Below are 23,952 nucleotides of genomic sequence, written 5' to 3'. Positions count from 1 at the left end.
TCCTCACCACCTGCATGAGCTTCACTGAAGTGAGCGCCCTCGAGCTGGTGAATGTGGGTCCGTGCGATGATGACTGTCCTGCCGTAGATGCCAGGAGCAGGACCGCTGGGCCCGGGACGCCGATGTGCCCAACTGTGCGAGGGGCCAGGTGTCCACCCGGACTGGCTGCTGCGGTCACCGCTCCCGTGCCCAGGGCACCAGGGCCGGCGCCTGGCATTCATCACTCTTCCCCATTTTTCTGGCTTCATAGATACTCTACTTTGGGGGTTGGTTTTTTTCATGTTTATTTCCAGGAGGTTACTGTATTTCTCAGTAGCAACTCTTTGTCAGTGTAGATGCTCCAAAAACACCTCCTAACCTGTCAGCAGCCTGCTGCATTTGTCCACGAAGCTCTTGGTTATTCAAGGAATGTTAATTCTGGGGTAGGAAAAGGCATCCATATTTTAACTGTGGTCTGTGCCTTTAAGACCTTCTCCCAAGCCCCAGCTCCTCCTGCCCTCCCCAGTCAGCACACCCGTCCTCCCCAGTCATCACACCCGTCCTCCCCAAGAACTTTCCCCGATGATGATGCCGCTGCTCACGTGTTGGTGTCTTATTTGGTGCCTCAGAGGCAGAGTCTGGGTTGGAGGTTCTTGGGCGCATTGTGGTTCGTTCGGTGAAACTGCCCAGGGAGGGGACCAGGGAAGGAGCTGATGATATTCCTGGTCCCACTGGGCTGTCCCCTTGGAGACGGAGTGGGTCCGTGAACCCAGCCTAGCCGGTGGTCGGCTCCCCCTGGCTGGACTTACCCGCCCAGGCAGCTCTGCAGAGACGGTCGTGCTTGCGAGCTGTGGGCTGGCGGTGGCCCGCATGGGCGGCAGCAGGTGGGCGAGGCCCCTGCCCAGCGATGGACAGGGATCTGGCCGGGTGCTGGCAGCCTCTGTACCTGCCGGGCCTGCACACCTGGGCACCGCGGGCCCCATCCGGGTGCTGACTCTGCTCGCGTTTCTGCCCGCAGTGTCCACGAAGGACCTGATCGAGACGTGCTGCGCAGCCGGGCAGCAGTGGGCCATCGACAGTGACGAGTGCCTGGACATCCCCGAGAGCAGCGCCGAGAGTGACGTGTGCAGGTAGGGCGGGAGTTGGCCCCGCGTCCCCAGCCCCGGACCCTGCGCTGCCCCGGGAGCCCTCTGCACACGTCAGGTGCCCGCGGGTGCTCTCTGGGTGTGGGGAGCCCCGGACTGGCCCTGAGAGCCAGCCCACCATGCGGCCTAGCGGCTGACTGGTCAGGAGTGGGCAGCTGGCAGCAGGCGACAGGGCCCCGCCATCACCCGGGAACAGCTGGCTGCTTCTCTGACCAGGTGCTGCTCCAGGGCTCTGCTCAGCCTTGAGCCGTGATCGCTTCTTCTGACGGTTGACTCAGCAAAGGAAGCCTTTTTGCCCACGCCCTCCCTGTGCCAGGCCCAGGGGACATCCTCTCAGACATTCACCCCTCTTTATTCCTGGGACGCGCCGTCTCATCCAGCGTGCTCCTCTTTCTGCATAAGGCTCAGAGAGGGCATATGATTCACCCCGAGCCACACAGCTCACTGGAGATTGGCCTGGATTAGATCCCGTGCCTCCTACTGTCCCGGTGGCTCAGATGGTAAAGAATCCGCCTGCTCATCTGACTGACACACGCACTTTCCCGCTCTCCAGGCACCAAGCCCCTGCTGGGTGCTGAGCCGCTCAGTCCTGTCCCGCTGTGTGTGACCCCATGGACTCCTCTATCCATGGGGTTCTCCAGGCAGGAATACTGGGGTGGGTTGCCATGCTCTCCTCCAGGGGGTCTCCCTGATCCAGGGATCGGGCGCGAGTCTCTGTCCTCTCTTGCACTGGCAGGCGGGTTCTTTAAACACAGCCACCTGGGAAGCCCTCTGTTAGAAGTACTCAAATGCTAGCCTCGCCCCTTTGCTCTCGGGCTGCCTAGGCGTTAGGGCGGGCCGTACTCGGGAGTCTTGAACCTAGCGCTCCGGCGCTTGCTTGTAGTCCTGCTGTGATGGGCACCTCACTACTTCATAGGCAGCCATTCCTGCCACCGGCTGGTCCTTGCTGGGACGTGGCCTTCCTCAAGTGAGGCTGAAGCCTGCTCTTTCATCCCCCGTCTTGGGTGCTGGTCCATCGGCTCTCTCAGCCCTACAGTTACTGGAGGCAGGACCAGGGACGCTGACCCCCACCACTGGTCAGGGACACTGAGCCCGGAGCCCCGTGGGGCCCAGGCCTGAGTCACCCTGGTTAAGCTAAGAACAGAGCTCACGGCACTTGGTGGGGCTGTGCCGTCTGGCTGCTGCCCCCGCGCCAGCAGGGACCCCGCCTGCAGCGGACCTCGGCGGGGCTTTCCTTCCCTGAGCCGAGCATCCTCCGCTGGGAGAGCGGGGCCCCTGGAGGACGGGGTGCTCGGTGGGGCTGATGCGCGGCTCCTTTGCAGGACGGCCCAGAAGCACTGCTGTGTGTCCTACTTGAAGGAGAAGAGCTGCATGGCTGGCGTGCTGGGCGCCAAGGAGGGCGAGGCCTGCGGGGACGAGGACAACGACACCTGCGGCGTCTCCCTGTACAAGGCAAGCTGCCCCGGGTCTCGCAGCCCGAGCCCGCAGGTCCTCGAGGGCAGAGGGAGTGGGCAGGCTGTGGGGCTCCCTCCTGGGGGCGGCCCATGGACCCATTCATTCGGGAATATTGACGGAACACCAGTGTGTGTCGGGCCCTGTGTCACGCAGAACACAGAGATGGATCACACACAATCCCCTGCCCTCACAGGGCTTTCGGTTTCTTTTTCGGTCCGTTCGTGGCTGCTCTAAGCCAGTGGCTTTGCTGGCTAGATGCAGGATGGCCGTCACCTGGGACAGTGTTTCTCTGCTCCATGTGGTCCCAACGTCCAGCAGGCTCGCGTGGGCTTGTTCAGGTCGTGGCTGGGCAGGCCTCCGACACGGGAAGCAGAGGTGTGCAGGGCTTTTTGGGGCCAGGGCTGAGAAGGGCCCTCCGGCACTTCTGCCTCCTCTTGTTGGCTGAAGCAAGTCACGAGGTGCGGTCAAGAGACTGGGAAATGAGCCCTCCCCTTCAGGAGGAGAATCCCCACTACCACTCTGCGAAGACAGAGGACACAGTGAAGAGTGAGCCGCTGGCACTGTGCAGTCAGTCTGCCGCAGTAGTTTAAACAAATGACAGGCTTTGATTTTGGAGGCAGGCAGGCCGGCACAGTGAATCCAAAGATATCTCTGAGCACCCAAGCTGCTGTATTTCCGCTTGATCCTGTAGTTTCCATCTCTAAGGTCACCTCATGACACAAGATAGCTGCTAGAGCTCCAGCCATCACATCTGTTCCAGAAAGGAGGAAGTAGGAATGTAAAAAGATGTGTTTTCAAGTTGAGTTAACCCCAGTTAAGAGCTCTCCTGAAAGCTTCACCCACCAACTCCTGTCTCTAACTTCAAGGGGCCGTGGGAAGTGCTGTCTTTTAGGCAGCAGAACAGAATTGGAGTCTGCTGGTAAATATAGGGGCAGTTAATGGGTGTGGCCAGGGGCTAACTTGTAGTTCTTTTCATAAGAAGTCATTTATGAATTATTAAAAAACACTTGCACTAGCTGAGCCAGACACAGGACATGGGGACAGGTGACACGTCTGTCCCTGGAGAACACGTCCTGGGCAGAAGAAACGAGGGGGTGAATCCGCTCCCGTTTATCAGCCCCTCCTCTGAGCCTGGGGGCCCGGAGTGAGCCCCATGGGCCCTCAGGCCGTGGGGAAGGCCTGTGGGCTGGGCAGCGACCATCCGTTTCTCTCCAGCAATGCTGTGACTGCTGCGGCCTGGGGCTCCGCGTGCGGGCTGAGGGCCAGTCCTGTGAGTCCAACCCCAACCTCGGCTACCCCTGCAACCATGTCATGCTCTCCTGCTGTGAGGGCGAAGACCCCCTCATTGTGCCCGAGGTCCGCCGGCCTCCAGAGCCTGAGGCCGCACCACGGAGAGGTACGTGCTGCTCCCCAAGCCAGGCCGGGGGCCAGTGGGTGGCGGGGGACAGCTGCTGGGGCTTTGAGACAAGGCGGTGCCCTCTGGCCTTCTGTGGGGACCTTGGTCACCTTCCCGAGGTCTGCTCTGGACAGAGTTCTTCTGTGGCTTCCGATGATAGACTCCTGTTATTTTCAAGACGGTGGCCTCATTCGCTTTTCTGTTTAACCATCCGTTCCGCATAACGGCGTGCCACCCATCTCCCTCCACTCTCTACCCATGCATCCTCCAATTTGTTTTTTCACCTACACATCCATACTTATTCCTCCCCATCCACCCATCCGTTTCACCCAGCCCCCGCCAATCCTGGTCCATCTTCCTACCACTCATTCCCTCATCCACCCGCCCCTCCATCCATCCACCGCACCAAACACTCACCCCTCCATCAGCCTATTCATCTACCTGCTCATCCACTTACCCCTCCATCCACACGCCCCGCCATCCACCCACCCCGCCATCCACGCGCCCCTCCATCCTACATCAGGCTGTCTCAGCCGAGCGCAGGGGAGGTTCTGGGGAGGACCTGATCAGATTTCCCGAGGGCCTGTGGTGTGGTCTCAGCCGCTCGCTGGGGCCAGCCTGGCTCTCACCACGAGCACGGACCCCCGCCCCAGTCTCAGAGGCAGAGCTGGCGAGCCGGGAGGCCCTGTCGCTGGGCACGGAGGCCGAGCTGCCCAACAGCCTGCCGGGCGACGACCAGGACGAGTGCCTGCTCCTGCCGGGGGAGCTGTGCCAGCACCTGTGCATCAACACGGCGGGCGCCTACCGCTGCGCCTGCTTCCCCGGCTTCTCGCTGCAGGGTGACGGCCGCACCTGCCGCCCAGGTGAGGGCCCGGGGGGGGGGGGCCGGGCCTGCCAGCAGGGCGCGGTGCGCTGCAGGATGGGGGTTAGTCCTGCCCCTCCTGCCATGCACACATAGGAACCCACAGCTGCCAGGGGTCCTGAGCGATCGGTGTGTGAGCCCAGGCAGATGGCTCCCTCCTGGAGCTCCATCTGCAGGGGACCCCCGCACCCCGCCCTGGATTCAGGCTCAGGGCCAGGACCTGGGCCACAGAGGAGGCCCCCGTGTCCCCAGACTGTGTCCCCAGCACTGGGCTTGCGGTGGTCAGGCCCCAGCACCCGGTCCAGGAGGACTTTCTCCCTGCCAGTCTCCAGGGTAGAGTCATCTGAGTCTAGAGACCATTCCCCTCCCTGCCCCCGACTCCGATTAGCTGTGAGGTGGATCTTGCCTGAAATGTGTTCCTCCCTAAGCCCCCGTTTCCTCTGCCTTGGGATTGAGGGGGCGGGGGGTGTGTGTGAAATGAGCCACCCCCGCTCGAGTGCCCCGAGTGACACCTGTAAGGGCCTGAGGTTGACTGCAGACATGAGACGCCCTCGCTTGTCTGCCCTGCCCGTGACAGATGGCGGCCCCTCCAAGCCGGAGGCCGCAGAGGAGTCTGTGCAGAGGCCCGAGTCCTCCCAGGAGGCCCCCAACACCATCCCGTTGTCCGTGCCGCATCCCAACATCTGCCAAGGTAAACCTGGCCGCGGGCAGGCGGGGAGCCCTCTGGGGCTGGGCGTGAGCAAGGTGGCCCTGCCAAGGGGTGCTTCTGCTCGGGGAGGTTGGCTGAGCTCGCAGTCTGTGCTGGGAGAAGTGAGATGGGGGACACGGCCTGGGACAAGCGTGTGTGGCCCCCGGACGGCCCGTCAGCCGCCTTCAGGCTCAGTTTCTGTAAAACCGAGCGCGCAGAATCCCTGCTTGCCCAGGCGCCGTGCAGCCTGCATTCAGCGACGTGCGGAAAGTTCTCTGCATCCTTCACTCCGCCCTCCCCATCTCCTTCTGCCGGCATCCCTGGCACTTGAGGGAGGGCTGGGTGATGGTGGCGGAGCCCAGACCCCAGCAGGGTGTGAGCAGAGAGGGGAGACCTTGTGGAAAGGGTCGGGACTGGGGTTCCCCGGCTCCCGGCCCCTCCGCGTGTAGGCTGGAGCTGGGGGTGCTGGGCTGGGTGGTCTCCTGGCAGACAGTAAGGAGTCTGCCTGCAGCGCAGGAGACCCGGGCTCAATACCTGGGTCGGGAAGATCCCCTGGAGGAGGGCATGGCAACGCACTCCAGTAGTCTTGCCTGGAGAATCCCAGGGACGGAGAAGCCTGGTGGGGCTGCAGTCCATGGGGTCGCGAAGAGTCAGACCCGACTGAGCAGCTAACGCGTCCACTTTCCTGGCAGACAACGGGCCCTGCAAGCAGGTCTGCAGGGTCGTCGGGGACGCGGCCGTGTGCTCCTGCTTGCCTGGCTTCGCCATCATGGCGGACGGCGTGTCCTGTGAAGGTGAGTCCCTGCCGCCCTCCACACACCTGAGTGGGCCCGGCATGGGGGAGGTGGTCCAGGGCTGGGCCCCGCTGTGCCGAGAGTGGGGAGCGGGCGTGGCTTCCGCGACCGCCGGCAGCACGGGGAGCGGCTGAGACCGCTGCCACACCACGTGCCGGGCGTGCGTGCAGCCCCAGTGGGCACGTGCGGTGACTGCAGCCCCGCCGCCCCCTGGAGCAGGCCTTCCCAAACCTGAGTGTGCAGCCCTGGGGGCCTGGGACCACACCGATCCTGAGAATACCACCTGGCCCTAGGGATCTGACCCAGTAGGTCTGGGGAGGGGCCCGAGGCCCCCTGGGCCCCGCTCTGACTGGCTCTGTCCCTGAGGGTCAACCCCCGTGAGTGGCCTGTCTTGGCTTGTGACCGCCTTGCCCCTGTAATGGTGAGCACTCCAGACTCTGAATCCAGAAATCCAAGTTCGTATCTCGGTGGGACCTTTCTGTTAGCCCTGCTGGTGGCTCACGTGGTAAAGAAACTGCCTGCAACGCAAGAGACCTGGGTTCGATCCCTGGGTCAGAAAGATTCCCTGTAGGAATGCACAGCACCCTACTCCAGTATTCTTGCCTGGAGAATCCCCATGGGCAGAGGAGCCTGGCGGGCTACAGTCCATGGGGTCGCAAAGAGTCGGACACGACTGAGCACCTAGCATGCCTCCTCTCGCTCACAGCCCCTGTTCCAGCCATGGGTGAGGCCAGGACAGCAGGCAGTGCCTCCCACTGGCCGCCCTGGGGAGCAAGGCCGGGGTGGAGGCGACCCAGCTGGGGGGCCTGCTCTCAGAAACCACGGAGGGGTATGGGTGTTGGTGACGCTGCCTTCACAGAGGGGCTGGAAAGGGTCTGGAAGTGTGTCCCTCTCGCACCCGTGAGCCTGCTCAGTCTGGGTCTCGTCCTGGGGCGAGGGGTCTGCCCTGCGGGCTGGGCCCGCCCGCTCTCTGTGCGATGGGGCCATCAAGGCGTGGTTCCCGCAGTGAGCATCACCTGGAGCCCCTCCGTGTTGGGCGGCGGTGTGGGCACAGAGCGAGCCGATGGTGTCAGAGATGCTTTCTGCTTTAGTTCACGTTCAGGAGCCATGATGCTGGTGGGGGCCCTGGGGGGTTACGTCTGTCTGGGAAAGACCCCCATCCCTGTCAGCAGCCAAAACCCTCCAGCCGCCTGCCTGAGACGGCTCTGGTGTGGGCAGAAACCATCCTTATGCCCAGAAAGCGTGGGAGACTTGCCCAGCATGCACAGCACGGCAGTGCCTGGCAAGCCTTTCTCTCAGATGGTGGGGGCCAAGCTGGCTCTGCTCCCCGTCTCCCGGGACCTGTATCTCTCCTGGGCCCGTGTCCCTGCTCCTCCAGGCCCCCGCTTCTGTCTGCAGGGCCCCTAGCGGTGAAGGCTGTGGTGTCCAGGTCAGGGGGTGCGTGCGAGGGTGTTCCATGGGTGCAGCCTGCCCTGCAGGGGAGTCCTGCTGGGCTCCATCCTATTTAAAATCATCCACCAGGTGACCAACAGTGACAGCTCCAGAACTGTTCTCAGAAGAATCCAAATTTCAGGTTCTTCTCGGATCTTTATAATATCCGAGCCCGCAGCTCCAGTTCCCCTTTGGACAGAGAACAGGCTCAGCAGTGCCCACGGAGCCCCCTTGGCCCCTGCTCCTGCGGATGTCCCCAGCCTGGCCCCCTCAGCGCTCAGGTTTGCAGCCCCCAGCACCTGTGACTCCCCTGGCCGTCCATGGAGGTGGAGTGTCTCCGGAGCACGGGCGGGGGACAGCCTCTGGTCCCGCCCGCTGCGTTACACCAGGCGGGCTGTCTGCCCTCGCTGAGCTTCACCTGGCCGCCTGCCCTTACCGGAGCTCCTGCCCCCTCATCTCTTGACTGCACAAACTCAGACTTGGGCCCAAAGCCCAGAGGGACTGCTGATGGATGGGCTGAGAGGCCCCGGGCAGCTCCCTGCCCCTCTGGGCCTCAGTTTCCCCATCTGTCACTGGAGGCCACACCCCTCTAACGGCCCTTCTGTTTCTCCTCTCGCGACGTATCACTAGACCAAGATGAGTGCCTGCTGGGCGCTCACGATTGTAACCGGCGACAGTTCTGTGTGAACACCCTGGGATCCTTCTACTGTGTCAACCACACAGTGGTCTGTGCTGAGGGCTTTATCCTCAACATGCACAGGAAGTGTGTGGGTAAGCCAGAGCCCCGCCTGCCACCACGCCCCCTGCTCTGCTCCACGCCCGCCCGCCACGCCCGCAGCCACATGCCAAAGGGCCCGACCTTTGCATGTGAGCTCTCAGCACGGCCCCCACGCTGCCCTGATGTCCTGCCCTGCTTCTCCACTGACCCCCTGGGAAGCCGCTCTCCCCAGGGATGGGCCTGAGTCAGAGCTGGAACTGAGGCATGACCCGGCTGCTCACTGAAGAGCGGGCATTGAGACGCGTGGGCAGCAGGACAGGATGTGGGGTCTGGGGGCAGGGAGGCCGGGCTTCCGAGCAGGGCCGCCCGGTATCCCTGTGGTCTTGAGCTTCCTCTTGGGCCTCTGTTTCATCATCTGTGAGAAGGGGGTGCTCAAGGCACTGTTCCCGTTTGGTGATTATGTGGCATGTGCGTGGCACAGCCAGGACGCCAGGCACAGTGAGCACACGACCTCAGCTGCTGAGACCGTACTTCAGTGGGGCCAAAGTCCCTTCCGAGGCAAACGGGTGGAGCTGGGGTCCGGACGGTCCGGGACTGTATACCCCAGCTGGGTGTTCATTTGCTGCGTGACCCTGAGTCTTGGAGCCCTCCTGCCTGGGTAGCTGGTCTCCCATGGCTTGGCGGGGGAGGGTCTGAGGTTTTCTTGGAGGAAACATCGTGGACCTGACCCGAGAGGGACCCAGCCTAGTGGAGCTTGGGGCAGACTGGGAAATACAGGGGCTCAGGCCAAGGGGGAGGCCGTTCCAGCCGGCAGTGTCTGGACACCCTCCCTGGAGAATGCGGCATGGGGACGGCAGGGACGCGGGAATTGAGAAGGGCATGCGGGGAGGAAGAGCAACGGCAGGGAGCACGTGCAGGCGGGAACGGCTTGCGCCCAGACCCCCGCTCATCGCCTCTGTGCTTGGGGACCATGCCCAGCTTGGGCATGTCCTCTGCCTCACCCGCCACCGCTGGGCGTCTGCGTGGCCGCTGCAGACATGTTTGCCCCCCAGCCCCCGGCCGTGGGCACAACATGAGCCCTGCGGAGCCTGCTTGTCGGCAGCTCCTCCCATCTGGGTCGTGTCTGTGTGTGTGTCTGGGAGGATGGTCCGTGGGGCCCGCCAGCACCTTCCCAGGATGTGGTGTGCAGGTTTTCCTGGTGGTCCGACAGATGACTTTGTTCTCAAAGGGGTTGCCGGGTGGCTGGAAAATGGGTTTTGGGGTTAAGAACAGAGGTGCCTCCATTCAGCAAGGTTTATGGTCGTTCACTGAGGCTTCCCCTCCTTGACATCCTGCCTGGACCCCGGTCTCCTCTCCATCCTTGTCCACGCGCGTGTTCGTCTCACCTGTGAGCACTGATTCTCTGCATCACTTGTCTGTCCGCAAACATGTCTTCTGTGGTGCGTTGTAAGCTCCGGGCATATTCTGTTAACCTCGGCTGGTGAGACGGGAGATGGGTGCCCGGGTGAAGAGTGTGGCCTCTGCGGCCAGACCGCCTGGGTTCAAGCCCTGGCTCTGCCACTTTCTACTTGTAGGACCCAAGACCAGTCGTTTAATCTCTCTGAGACTCAAGTTTCTTTACCCGTGAAAAGAGAAATAGCATCTACCTCCAAGGGTCACTGTGCTGGTTAGATGAGTCCATGGAAAGAACTTGCTAGAGTTTGATGTCATAATGATGATTCAACAAATGTGTTATACTGAGGCAGCCTGCATAGGTAGTGAGCTCCCCATCACTGGAGGTATGTAAGCCAAAGTGGGACAGGACTGAGTGGTGCCGAGTCCAGAGGACTTCTGACAGGCTGGCAGCCTCTGTAGGGGAACCCCCTGTGCTCTTCTGTTGGCCTGCTGTGCCCTGTCCTTTGAGGACTGTCATGGGCCCTGGGGAAGAGGGTTCCAGGTGGGCTAGGCTTTGGGAAGGTAGGCGCCCTGGCTCTGTGGCCCACTCTGCGGGGGTGAGGAAAGAGCTGGGCACTCTGAGCTCTGTTGCTGTTGCCGCGTGCAGGCCGTGGGACTTTGGTCGTCACATCCCCTCTGTGAGACCTAGTTCCTTAGCTGGGAAGGAGTGTTCGAGGTCATGGAAGGGCATCTCCTCTAAGCCAGCGGTCTGCACCCTCTTTGGCACCAGGGACTGGCTTTGTGGGGACAGGGTTTCCACGGGGAGGAGGGGGATGGCTCAGGCCGTAACGCGAGCCATGGGGAACGGCAGCGCAGCAGTGCCCGCCTGGCCATGGTGCACCTTCTGCTGCGTGGCCCGGCTTCTAACAGCCCGCAGACCGGCGGAGCTGGGGACCCCTGCTCTAAATCACCGGGTCCCCAGTGAGCCGTGCAGTCAGTGGCGTCTGCTGTCATCCCTCAACATGCTTCCTCCCAGGCTCCGGAGCAGGGTGGGGACCGGGGGCGGGGGGGCTCCTGACCCATGACATTTCTGGGGTCCTGAGAAAGTGTCAATCCAGCCTGTAAATCAGAAGTCTCTATCTCGCCGAGCCAAGCCTTTCTTGGACACTATGGGTCCAGAATCCCCTTTTCTTCTCCCTCGTCCCCACCCAACCAGGCTTAGCTCAGCCTATACACCAGTCAGCTCACCTGGGAGTTTGGGAGCGTTCTTTTCTGGTGGCTCAAAAGATAAAGAATCTACCTGCAATGCAGGAGACATGGGTTCGATCCCTGAGTCAGGCAGATCCCCTGGAGAAGGGAAAGGCTTCCCACTGCAGTATTCTGGCCTGGACAATCCCATGGACCGAGGAGACTGGTGGGCTACAGTCCATAGGGTCGCAGAGTCAGACACGGCTGAGTGACTAACACACACTTGCCCCACAGCCCAGTACCCCTCCTCTCCACCTGGTCCCCGTCCTGCTTGTAGGATCAGCTCTGATCTCAGTGTCCCCCAGAGCGACCCTGACATTCCAGCCCCCGAGCAGGCGGTGCTTCCGAGACCGAGCCACCTTCCTCCCCAGGGCCTCCACCCGCCTGTCCCCACTTCCCTGCCAGCTCGGGGTGGCCCCCATGCAGCTAGGCCGCCCGGGCTTAGCACAGAATAGGTGCTTGTTGAGGTGTGTCCAGGGAATGAAGGGATCAGTAAGGACTGCTGCGCTGGTGTGGCCGGGGCGGGGGGGGCCGGCTCGTGGTGTCCCCCACATGTGCGTCTGCGTTGGTCACCGCTCTGGGTCCCCTCTGCCCTCCCCAGGGCTGCTTCTCCCTCAGTTGCTGGCATCTCCCCGCCGCCTGCTCCCACCAGGCGTAGGTCCTAGGCCTCTTCTGTGCCTGTCCTGTCCCCCAGGTGACCCCCACTCCCAAGTTCCCAGCTTCACTAAGCCCCGTTCTGTGAACTCCGAGGCAGGACTCAGTGTCCCCTCCAAGGCTCCCAGCCTTCCTCTGTGAGCCTGCTCCCCTCAGCTGGCCCCATCCTCAGCTGCCCAGCTGTTTGGCCAGGAAGCTTTGGCCAGACCCCTTGGCTTCTTTTTTCCCTCTCTCCTTCCTCTCATCCATCATAGGCCTGTTGCTTTGACTTTCACATTATTTTCAGAGCGTGACTGTGTCTCCTTGCCTCTGTGGATGGCAGCCTCGGCCCCTTCATCTCCTATTCTGTGAACCCCTCATCCCTGGAGTGTTCACACTCAGCCAGGGGCCCCTGTTACCAACAAGTCAGTCCGCTCTCCTCTGCTGGACCCCTCCATGGCTCCCGCCTCCCGCCGCGTCTCCTGATCATCTCCTCTGCCCACACCCCATATCTGGACCCTACCCTGAATCTGCCCCTTCTGCCTGGGATGTGTGTTTGGCTTGTTCTGGATCTCTTCAGATGGTTGCTCAAGTGCCCTCTGCCCTGATGACCCTTCGTGCCCCCCACCCCCACCCCCACACTCCTGGTGTCCTCCACCCCACTGTTTCTTCCATAAGACTCCAGACCACCCTCCCTCTTAGGCCTGTCTGCTGGGCATCCTCTGAGCGTGCCCCATGGCAGGGCTCCTGTCTGTCTTGCTCACCGGGGGCCCTGAGGCCAAGCACGGTGCTGCTGGCACCAGGCACGTGCTCCATAAATCTTTGTTGAATGGGTGGTGGCACAGAGCCTGCTGCTGTCTGGCAGGCGAGCACCTGGAGGGCGGGGCTGGTCGGCTGGTGCTGTCTCCAGGACCACCCCGCAGCCCCTGACGGACTGGCCCTCCCCGCAGACATCAATGAGTGCGTGACAGACCTGCACACGTGCAGCCGCGGCGAGCACTGTGTGAACACGGTGGGCTCCTTCATCTGCTACAGGGCCCTGAGCTGCCAGCCAGGGTACAAGGTCGAGGAGGGCCGGTGTACAGGTGAGGAGGGCTGGCTGCCGCCCCTCACCCTGCCCCGCCCCGCCCCTTACCCTGCTCTGTCCCGCCCCTTGCCCTGCCCCCGGCCCCTCGCCCTGCCCTGCCCTGCCCTGCCCCGCCCCACCCCCTCACCCTGCTCCGCCCCGCCCCTCACCCTTCTCCCCGCCCGCCCGCCCTGGGCCGCTCAGAGCATGCTCCCTCGGGAAAGTTCCAAGCTCCAGGGTTTCTGGCCAGTTAAGAGACCCCACAGATGATGGTGTTTGGGGGCAGAGGTGGCCTCCAAACTGGTGGCAGGGGGGAGGGGTGAGGTAAGCGTGTCTGGGTCATGTGACTCTCCTCTTCATGCCTGCGTTCCGACAGAAGCGTCATTTCTGTCCTTTTTAACCAGAAGAGTCTAGCCTCAGGAGAGAGAGAAGTTCGGCTGAGCCATTTCAGCAGCGGCTACCCCGGCTTTGTTTATGGCCCCGGCAGGGTTCTGGGTGGTGGGGGTGCTTGTGGGGGCGTGTTTCTCTGTCTGGTCTCTTGACCAGGTAGGCAGGGGCTCACAGGCACACCTGGATGGCAGGGCTAAGGCTGGGTTTTGCTTTAGTTGGGGGTCCAAAGAGGCCAGCCCCCTGTGGGGGTGATGTCAAGGCAGGGCCCTACAGAATGCAGAGCCCCTGGGAAGGGTGCCAGGAACACAGGTGCCAGCCCTTAGGGGGTAGGGGAGGAGGGGGCCTTGGTACATGGAGCAGAGGGAAGTTTTGGCTAGGGGCACGCTGCCAATGGAAGGAGGGTGCTGGGTTGGCAGGCCCAGGCAGGCAAGGACTTGGGACTCTATTTCACACATGATCGGTGACAGTTTATTTAAACGTCCAGAAGGATGTCACCCAGGAGGTGAGACCCAGAGCAGTGATCCATTGTTGCAAGCCTAGAAAATTTTGATGGGAAGCAACTCTGAGGTGGGGCATGAGCTCAGGGAAGTGACCGAACACACTCCGTGCCAGGCCCTAAGCTGGGCTCAGCAGGGGTGGAATGAGCTGAGAGGAGAGGAGCTCAGACCCCTTGTAGCACACCTGTGCACACCCACGCACGCCCAGGGCACACGCAGATCAATGGCGAGCCCCCTTTAGAGAACCCTGACCCCTGGGGAGTGGTCTTGGCTCCCTGGACGCCTGGCACCCCTGGCCCTCTGCTCCCAGGGCACCCTCCTTAGACCAGAGTGGCTGGGCAGAGGCTGTGTCCTCGGGCTTCCGGGGGTCCCTGAACCCAATATGGGACCCCTAGAGACTGGGCTGCTGTGGAAACCGGAGAGGGTGGACGGATGGACGACAGACGCTAGCACGAGGTGGGCCTGGCTGTCAGGAGGCTGACAGGGTCTCGGCTGTGCCACGAGCCCCGCGTCGTCTTTTGACTCCGTCCTCAGCTTCCTCATCTGGGGAAACAGCCCGACGTGCCTGCTGCGGGGTGGGGGGGGGCACAGGCCGGCACTTTGTAAACTGGGTGCTGGGCAGCAGGGGCGGGGTGGGGGTGGGCCCTGACCCACTGAGGCCGCACGGCTGGTGGGGACAGTGGAGATACGCGGGTCTGGCGGCTTCATCCTTGGAAGCTCCAAGCCCGGCGGCCCAGGAGCAGCGCCAAACTGTGCCCGTGCCTCAGTTTCCCCCATGCGGGAGGGGGCTCATCTTGGCCCCGGCCCTGGGTACCCGTGCGCACTGAGTAAAGATGTACATCTCGGAGTGCCCGGCAGTGAGAAGGGCGACATCGCTGGCACTGCTGCACGGGCCACGGCAGCGCCCCGCGATGCGGGAGACCTTTGTAATGTCAAGGTTGTGGCAGGGATATGCGGGTGCATGCCCGCCAGCCCCTGACCCCCGGCCCTGTCTCTGTGGCAGACGTGGACGAGTGTGAGCTGGGCACGCACAACTGCCCGGCGGGCGCCGTGTGCCATAACACCGAGGGCTCCTTTCGCTGCCAGGCTCGGGAGCGCTGCCTGGAGGGCTTCCTGCAGGACCCCGAGGGCAACTGCGTGGGTGAGCGGGGCCTGCCCGGCTATGTCTGCCGGCCCGGGGCGGGGGGTGGGGGTGGTCTTCGGGGAGGGTGCTTGGGGGGATGGGTCTGAGGGCTTGAGAGATTGGCGGGGCCTGGGTGGCTGCCCTTCCCTCCCCCAGCCTCCGTGTCGGTGACTGTCAGTGCCTGGGCCCCGGAGGCCTTTGCAGACGGAAGCTCCCATTACCCCGAGCTGTCTGATCACGGCCGAGCTGCTTCTCCTCTAGTCTGTTTCCCCCATCTGTGGGACTGGGCTGGATGAAGGTGTATCACATCTGTTTTCAACAGTGCCCAGCTTCTGGGAGGGAACACTCTTGGGTCCTGGGACACAGGCACTGGGGGGGGTCTGACCTTCCAGCCCTGACCTGGGCTGGCCTGCACCCGGCTCCCCATCACCCGCACCCCCTCCGCAGACATCAATGAGTGCACGTCTCTCTCCGAGCCGTGTCGGTCCGGCTTCAACTGCATCAACACGGTGGGCTCCTACACGTGCAGACGGAGCCTGGTGATCTGTGGACGTGGCTACCACGCCAGCGAGGATGGGACCAAGTGTGTGGGTGAGGCCCGCCACAGCCCCCCCCAGCCTCCGCCCTCCTGGGGGCCCTGGGCGTGGTGGCTCCTGCAGGGGGGAGAGCTTGGGCCTCAGCGTGCCCCGCTGGCCTCCCTCTGCAGACGTGAACGAGTGTGAGACGGGTGTGCACCGCTGCGGCGAAGGCCAGGCGTGCCACAACCTCCCCGGCTCCTACCGCTGCGACTGCAAGCCTGGCTTCCAGCGGGACGCCTTCGGCCGCGCCTGCATCGGTAGGTGGGGCTGGGGGCTGGGACGCGCCCCCAGCAGTGCCTGCCTGCCCCAGGCCCCAGCCAGCCTTGCTCTGACCGCCTGCCTGGCCCTCTCTGGGTGTGTCTGCCCAGCTGAGGCTCCCCTCACGGTTCCTGTTGCCCTCGTTTCTTGCTTTTTGCCTGTGTCTGTCCGTGCGTCCCTCCATCTCCCTACGGCACCCAGGCTGCTTCCTGCTCTGATCCCTCCTCCCCCTTGCTCCTTTGGGTCCCTGGGTCCCTCCTCTGCCCGGGGTGGGGGTGGGGGCTGGCGTCCAGGCCCCTCTGCCCTCCTGAGGCCCCCTGCACCTGCCGCCTGCAGACGTGAACGAGTGCTGGACCTCACCCACGCGTGTCTGCCAGCACACGTGCGAGAACACGCTGGGCTCCTACCGCTGTTCCTGCGCCTCCGGCTTCCTGCTGGCGGCCGACGGCAAGCACTGTGAAGGTACAGCGGCCCCCCACCCACCCGCCCCCTGAGCCCCCAGCCTCAGCTGCCCGCGGCTTCCTGCAGGAACCCCCGTCTCAGAGCGGGGAGCTGGCTGGCTCTGCTGTCTGCATGCCCAGAGGTGGGAGTTTCTGTGTGCAGGGCTGGCAGCCCAGCTTCTGCCCCTTGGTAGGCTCCGGTCCCGGTCACCACTACGGTGCCCTGGGGTCTGGGCAGAGAGCCGAGTGAGCGAGACAGGAGACAGGCCCGCGGCCTCGCAGCACCCCGTGTGCTGTGCAGGCGGACCAGTCACGGTTTTCCAGATCCCAGCAACCCAGATGTTTATTACGCATAAATCCTGCTGGGTTTTACATGTTGCTGGTGGGTTTAAACTTAAAAGAACGCACTGGTAGGTGCCCCAGGGCTGACGACCTGGGAGGGACTGTCCCAGGTCTGCTGGGACTAGGGTGGGGAGGCGGAGATCCCACGCTAGGGGTGAAGGGGGTGTGGGGTCTCCAGCCCCCCTAGCCGGCGCTGTCTCTCCCGGCACCTTCCCCAGGGGCTGTTCTCCTTCTTTCCTCCTGGGGAGGTGAGTTTGCTGAGATCCCCAGGCAGGCCAGGCCCCTCTCTCTCATTGCCTGGCCTGGCTAAAGAGCGGGCCTCCCTGGGACAAGCCCCGCCCAGGGGCAGCGGAGCATTGCCAGGCCTGGCTCCGTCACATGGCACTCGGATGGGCTCCCCAGACAGACCCTGTGGCTGGCGTCCAGTCATTGGTGTTCCCGTCACCTTTGAGCCCCTCCGCCAGGCCAGGCGGGCACAGAGAGCTGTGGGGGGCGGGCCGTCGAGCCCACCCTCGTGGCGGCCCATTCTGCCTGCACCCACCCTCCGTCCCTACCTCACCTGCCTCTCTCGGGCTGCGCGGTAGGCTCGGGGATGGAACCAGCGTGGCCTCGGAGCCTGGTAGAGGAGGCCAGGCACTTATGCGTTCATTCATGGCTTCAGTCACGCCATGTGAGAGCGGTGTGTGCGGAGGGGCCGTGAGGGTCACGGGTCAGGCGGCAGCCCCAGGGGCGTGTGGCATGTCAGCCCCACCCCCACCGCGGCTCACCCTGCTCTCACCCCAGTGCCCCCTGCTCGCGCACAGGGCCACCCCCAGCCGCTCTGACCTCATCAGCTCCACGGGGTGGGGGTGTTTGTCCGTCTTGTTTGGGGCCGTGTCTCCAAGCTCGGCACAGACCCGGCGCTTGTCAGAGCTCGGCAGGTCTCGGCTGGATGAACGAGAGACAAATCCCTTCCTGCACGGAGCTCGGGGTGCAGCCAATGATGCTCCCCTCACTGTCCCTCCCTCACCCCCTCCCCGTCCCCCGCAGGCCGGCTCTCGCCTCTCCCCCAGCCCCATGAAGGGGGTCGAGGGCAGATTCCTGTTAGAGCCTCTCAGAGCCACCTGTCCAAGCTGCTGTGGGCCCACAATACAGCAGCATCTACTTCCCCACCGGGGGACCTATGCCACTGTGGCTGCCGCCTCCAGGCAGCACGCCAGGACGCCACAATCCCGCCCCTGCCTCGCTGCATGTCCCTGGCTGACCCCTTGCCTTTTTCTGGACCTTGGGTTCCCCATCAGCCCCAAGCGGAGGCTGGAACCGATGGTCTGTCAAGAGAAGGCTCCACGTGAGCGAGACCCCGGTCCCAGCTCTGGTCCGGGCGGGCTCCTCCGTGACCTCCGGCCGGTCTGTGCGCAGATGTGAACGAGTGTGAGGCCCAGCGCTGCAGCCAGGAATGCGCCAACATCTACGGCTCCTACCAGTGCTACTGCAGGCACGGCTACCAGCTGGCCGAGGACGGGCACACCTGCACAGGTGCCTCCCCTGGTCCGCCCGGGGCCCCCGCCTGGAGGCACCTCCCCCGTGCGTCAGGCTCGAGAGTCCCCGCCGGGGTGGGGGGCCACACTGGGCTCACAGAGGCCTCAGCGCCGGAGCGGCGGCCCCTTCCCAGCCACGTGGCTCCCTGGCACCTGGACAAGTGCTTCCCAGGCCTGACTTCAGGCACCTTCCCTGCAAAGCAGAGACGATGGTCGTGACCTCAGTGGGGTGAAGGGTTAAGTTACATAGTTGACCTTGGACCCTGCAGGGCTCAAGGCCTCCCCTCCCCTGGAGTCACGTGTAACTTTACAGCCCGCCCTCTGTATCTGTGGTCCCACGTGGGTGACTGGCTCGAGGGTGGATCCCATAGTAATTATTGAAAAAGGTCCCTATGTAAGCGGATGCACGCAGTCCAAACCTGTGTCGTTCAGGGGTCAGCTGTGCTCGCCCAGGCCGTGTCTGGTACCTGATGGGCCCTCGGCCGGCCGCAGCAAGCCCGGAGCGGCCCCGGGGGGCAGGCCCCAGCGTGTGGGTCCAGTGTGGCCTTGGGCAGCTCTGTCCCCAGCCCCTTTGTCCTCACCTGCGAGAAGGGCCCCCAGGCGCCCCAGGCGGGGCAGGGACAGGGTGACCGGGGGTTCCTGAGGGCTGGCGCTCCCTCTGGCAGACATTGACGAGTGCACCCAGGGCGTCGGCGTCCTCTGCACCTTCCACTGCATCAACGTGCCGGGGAGCTACCAGTGCGCGTGCCCGGAGCCCGGCTACACCATCACGGCCAACGGCAGGTCCTGCAAGGGTGAGTGCGGGGTCCGCGCCGGCGGGGCCTCAGGCAGCCCCCGAGTGGGCGCGGGAAGCCTCTCACAGCCTGCCGCGCGCCCAGAGCCACAACACCGAGTGCGTGAGCCCGGAACGGCCGATGCCACTGGTGGCCAGGCTCACCGGGGCCCACGCCTGGGGTGAGGAACAGGGCGGTCTTTCTGCTGCTTGACCCAGCTGAGAGTCTTGGAGGCTTGGACTCCACTCTGGGCCCTGTCCTGCCAGTGGGACAGGGATCCTGGGGAGTGGTCCTGAAGGCGGGAGACCTCCCCAGGGAGGAGCCTGCAGGAGAGCAACCCCAGGGCTGGCTGGGGCTTCCTGGCTGCTGAGTTCTTACTGTTAATACTATTTTAATATTCATTTCAGTTCAGTTCAATCGCTTAGTTGTGTCTGACTCTTTGCGACCCCATGAACTGCAGCACGCCAGGCCTCCCTGTCTATCACCAGCTCCCGGAGTTCACCCAAACCCATGTCCATCGAGTCAGTGATGCCATCCAGCCATCTCATCCTCTGTCGTCCCCTTCTCCTCCTGCCCCCAATCCCTCCCAGCATCAGAGTCTTTTCCAATGAGTCAACTCTTCGCATGAGGTGGCCAAAGTACTGGAGTTTCAGCTTTAGCATCATTCCCTCCAAAGAAATCCCAGGACTGATCTCTTTCAGAATGGACTGGTTAGATCTCCTTGCAGTCCAAGGGACCCTCAAGAGTCTTCTCCAACACCACAGTTCAAAAGCATCAATTCTTCAGTGCTCAGCTTTCTTCACAGTCCAACCCTCACATCCATACATGACCACTGGAAAAACCATAGCCTTGACTAGACGGACCTTTGTTGGCCAAGTAATGTCTCTGCTTTTTAATATGCTGTCTAGGTCGGTCATAACCTTCCTTCCAAAGAGTAAGCGTCTTTTAGTTTCATGGCTGCAATCACCATCTGCCGTGATTTTTGGAGCCCAGAAAAACAAAGTCAACCACTGATTCCACTGTTTTCCCATCTATTTTCCATGAAGTGATGGGACTGGATGCCATGATCTTAGTTTTCTTTAGAAAGCTAAGCTTTAAGCCAGCTTTTTCACTCTCCTTTTTCACTTTCACCAAGAGGCTCTTTAGTTCCTCTTCACTTTCTGCCATAAGGGTGGTGTCATCTGCATATCTGAGGTTATTGATATTTCTCCCTGCAATCTTGATTCCAGCTTGTGCTTCTTCCAGTCCAGGGTTTCTCATGATGTACTCTGCATAGAAGTTCAATAAGCAGGGTGACAATATACAGCCTTGACGTACTCCTTTTCCTATTTGGAACCAGTCTGTTGTTCCATGTCCAGTTCTAACTGTTGCTTCCTGACCTGCATACAGGTTTCTCAAGAGGCAGCTCAGGTGGTCTGGTATTCCCATCTCTTTCAGAATTTTCCACAGTTTATTACTAATTTTAATTAAAGAAAAATAACCAGTCTGGATTCTGTCAAAGACGAGGATCCCACCTGCTGTAAACGGCCAGGTGGGAATGATGCCTTCACATGTCTGGGGCGTGGTTTCACCCTGGAGGCTGAGGCCGTGTCTGCCTGATGGAACCCAGAGGGGCGTCTCGAAGCTCAGACGCTACACTGAGTTTGGCTCTTGAAGGTGCTTCAGGCTGGACACCTGTGTGTCCATTCAGATTGTCTCCCCCTGAGCCTTCCTCCCCAGTGCCAACCCCACTGAGGCTCCAGGCCCGGACTGTTGTCCAGAGTGGATGAGATGGGGACGTGTGAGCTGTGCACCCACAGGACCAGCTGCTCCGAGACCCAGGCCCCCAGGGCGGGCTGGGGGGTGTGGTGCTCGGACGAGGGTCTCCAGACCGGGGCCCCCGTAAACCCGCCCATCACCCTGTGTTCCCCACAGACCTGGACGAGTGCGCGCTGGGCACCCACAACTGCTCCGAGGGTGAGACCTGCCATAACGTCAAGGGTGGCTTCCGCTGCCTGCGCTTCGACTGCCCTCCGAACTACGTCCGAGTCTCCGAAATGTGAGTTGTCCCCCTGCCCCCTGCCCCGGCCCTGGGCCCGGGCACCCTGCCCCAGTCCCGCAGTGCCCGGGGCAGAGGCCAGGCGACCAGCATGCCCGCCTTCATCACCTCCTGATCTTCACGGGCCCCCTGTCCAGGGTGTGGTCTGACTGACCATAAATGGTGCAAAAGAAAGCACCTTGCAGGAAGTTTGGAACAGAGAGAATGAAAGAAAGAAGACTCTCACATACACATAAAAAAACCTCCATCTCCCTCTCTCTCAAACACACGCACACGTCCATCTTCTGTTGTGTAGCGAGTGTTTCCCAATGCGTAGCACCTTAAGAAGTATGACAAGTAGGTACCATCCTCCACGGTGTTGGGAGGGTCGTGACCAAGGAGCGCAGCTGAGCTGGGTGGTTCTGCTCCGGGCCGCGTGGGGCCACGTCCACTGGAGGCTTGCCGGGGCTTCAGGATGCCGCTGCCCGCTCACGGCTCTGGGCGGGAGGCTGCAGCGCCTTGCCACCTCGGCCTCTCCTTGGGGCTGGAGCTCCCCGGCCCGGGTCACTGAGAAGGCAAGTGACAGTCCTCTGTGACCCAACGTACTCTTAAAACCGACGTATCGTCACTCCTGCCACTGGCCACACAGTCCAGCGCTGTGGGTGCGGGTGGGTAGGTGTCACCGGGGAGGCGGCCCATGCGGTGTGACTGCAGAGTGGGGACGTGGGGGCTGTCTCACAGGCTGCTGACCACATTCCCTCCTGATGCTTCTTGGCATTTTGCTGTTTTTCCTGTCTTCTTACTAAAGAACACGGGGCTTCCCTGGTGGCTCAGAGGGTAAAGCATCTGCCTGCAATGCAGGAGACCCGGGTTCGATCCCTGGGTCGGGAAGATCCCCTGGAGAAGGAAATGGCCACCCACTCCAGCAGTCTTGCCTGGAGAACCCCATGGTCAGAGGAGCCTGATAGGTTACAATCCATGGGCTCACAAAGAGCTGGACACGACTAAGCGACTTCGCTTTCACTTTTCTTACTAAACACACGTTTCCATAAGCGCTTGCCGGAGTGTCCAGCGTCTCTCCTCCGATCGGTGCTGCCACGCAGATGTGCTCGGTTGTTCCGAGCTTGCTTTCACTGCTTTGCCAGCCTCTTTTGCCTCTGCGTGCACGGCCCACCTCAGGTGGCCCTTCCTGGCACGTGTGCGCCCGTGGTTTACTCCTGGCTGCCCTGCTGACCCTGTGCCACGCTCACTAATACACAGTGCGAGGGGGGGTCGGTGTGCAGGTGTGGTGGGTGTTTAGATGAGTGTGTCTGGTGGCCAGTGGCCTCCCTTCCCTGGGTCTCAGCTGCTCCGCCTGCAACACGGGTGATGGTAGCGCCAGCCCCAGGGAGGGTGAGAGCTCGTGATGAGCGACGACATGTCATGAGCTTACTCAGGGAGTGACGTGGCCTGGTCCTGCCTGCTGTGGTTCCCCTCATCCGGGAACTCTGCTCAGAGCATCCCCTACAACTGCGGAGCCCTGGTGCCCCTGTTGGAAGCACTGAGCTTCAAGACGGGGGTTTAGTGATGGAGGCGACAGTCTCATCGCGCCAAGAAGAGACCAGATTATTGCTGAGCTTAGAAATCGAGTCAGGGCCCCATGGGGTTTGGTCGTCACCCTGTAGTGTGGCCGGGCTCCCCGGCTTCCTCTGGGGCAGGTGTGACTCAGAGCTCTCTGATACTCGGAGAGGGACAAGGGCAGGCCGTCCCAAGTCAGCGGGGGAAACGGCTCAGGAGAGTCAATTACGGGAGAAAAGGGAATCTGAGAAACGACTAAAGAAACACCGTGGCCAGGGAATCCATGCAAATAGTGTGGGAAGGAAAAAACTAGAGGTAGGGAGGTAAGAATGAAGGCAGACAGGAAGGAGCGCGGGGGCGGGGGAGAGCTGCTACCAGACCTGCCGGCATTGTGCTTCGCGCCGCCTGGTTTATAACTCACCTCTTCCCGCCAAAGACACCGCGTGGCCATTAACTCATCCTGCAGACGGGAAAGCGGAGGGCCTGCGGGGGTCAGGTGACGCAGCCCAGGCTGCTGGGGGCTGCCGAGGGCGGAGCTGCGGGTGGAGGCTGGGTGGGCGTCGGCTGGGGGCTGCTAGCGGGAGCCTCCCCCGCTGACGCCCCGCGTCCGCCCCGCAGGAAATGCGAGCGCACACAGTGCCACGACTTCCTGGAGTGCCAGAACGCGCCCGCGCGCATCACGCACTACCTCCTCAACTTCCAGACCGGGCTGCTGGTGCCTGCACACATCTTCCGCATCAGCCCCGCGCCCGTCTTCGCCGGCGACACCATCGCGCTGACCATCACCAGGGGCAACGAGGAGGGCTACTTCGGCACGCGCCGCCTCAACGCCTACACGGGCGTGGTCTTCCTGCAGCGCGCCGTGCGCGAGCCGCGCGACTTCGCGCTGGACGTGGAGATGAAGCTCTGGCGGCAGGGCTCCGTCACCACCTTCCTGGCCAAGATGCACATCTTCTTCACCACCTTTGCCCTGTGAGGCGGCGCCCGCCGTGGGCAGCGCGTGGAGCCCGGGTCCCCCCGCTGGTCCGGCGCCCTGGCCGCGCGCCCACCTCCGCGCTCCCGCCGGCCGCGTGGGGGACCGGCGCTGTGGCAGGTTTCCTCCGACGCTGTAAATTAACTTAATTTCGCTGACTTCCTTCCTCGCGGTCTGGCCTCTCCTGGCCCCAGGACGGGGCTTTAAGGGCAGTTGCAGGCCATCGCTGGTGCCCCGTGGAAGGGGTCGGAGGATCGGAGGCTGGACATGGCGACCGAGACTGGAAACCACGTTGGAGCTTTGGACTCAACTGGGTGACCTGTCCCCAACGATGATATTCTGTTTCATGTTACACTGTGATTAGTTCTTTACTTTTTTTTTTAAGATCATTTTTGTGTTTTTGTTTAATTATGAAAGTAGCACCTATATATTACAAATATATATATATTCAAATAGTTCCAAAGGGTTATAAAGTAAAAAAGTGAAAAAAGAAACCCTGCTTCCTTTTGTGACGTGCTTAGGATGATGCTCCCGAGTGTCTGCGGTCCCCAGCCGGGCCCGCGCCTCTCATTGTTGGAAGGATGGCAGTGGGAACACACTCACTTCTGACCTGCTTCTGACTCATTTCCTGGTACCCCCTCTCCTTCTCCCAGCGTGGACCTCACCTGGCTTGTCACCTTGGACATCACCCAGGAACC

The 23,952-nt window shown here is 62.2% G+C and overlaps 1 protein-coding gene across 1 annotated transcript; it reads left to right on the top strand.

The window, feature by feature from the left end:
- Window positions 850–23,748, top strand: FBLN2 (fibulin 2). Its single transcript, XM_018066685.1, has 16 exons — window positions 850–1,109; window positions 2,447–2,576; window positions 3,795–3,975; window positions 4,629–4,838; window positions 5,415–5,528; window positions 6,218–6,319; window positions 8,381–8,521; window positions 12,674–12,808; window positions 14,680–14,817; window positions 15,247–15,390; window positions 15,506–15,634; window positions 15,972–16,097; window positions 17,816–17,932; window positions 18,600–18,728; window positions 20,622–20,745; window positions 22,900–23,748. The coding sequence occupies exons 1-16, from the start codon at window positions 850–852 to the stop codon at window positions 23,255–23,257; spliced, it is 2,538 nt and encodes an 845-aa protein (XP_017922174.1). The 3' UTR covers window positions 23,258–23,748.

The sequence above is a fragment of the Capra hircus genome, chromosome 22, assembly GCF_001704415.2.
Source record: "Capra hircus breed San Clemente chromosome 22, ASM170441v1, whole genome shotgun sequence".
Taxonomy (NCBI): Eukaryota; Metazoa; Chordata; class Mammalia; order Artiodactyla; family Bovidae; genus Capra; species Capra hircus.
Note: the sequence above shows the minus strand (reverse complement) of the source record. Positions and strands in the feature narration are given on the sequence as shown.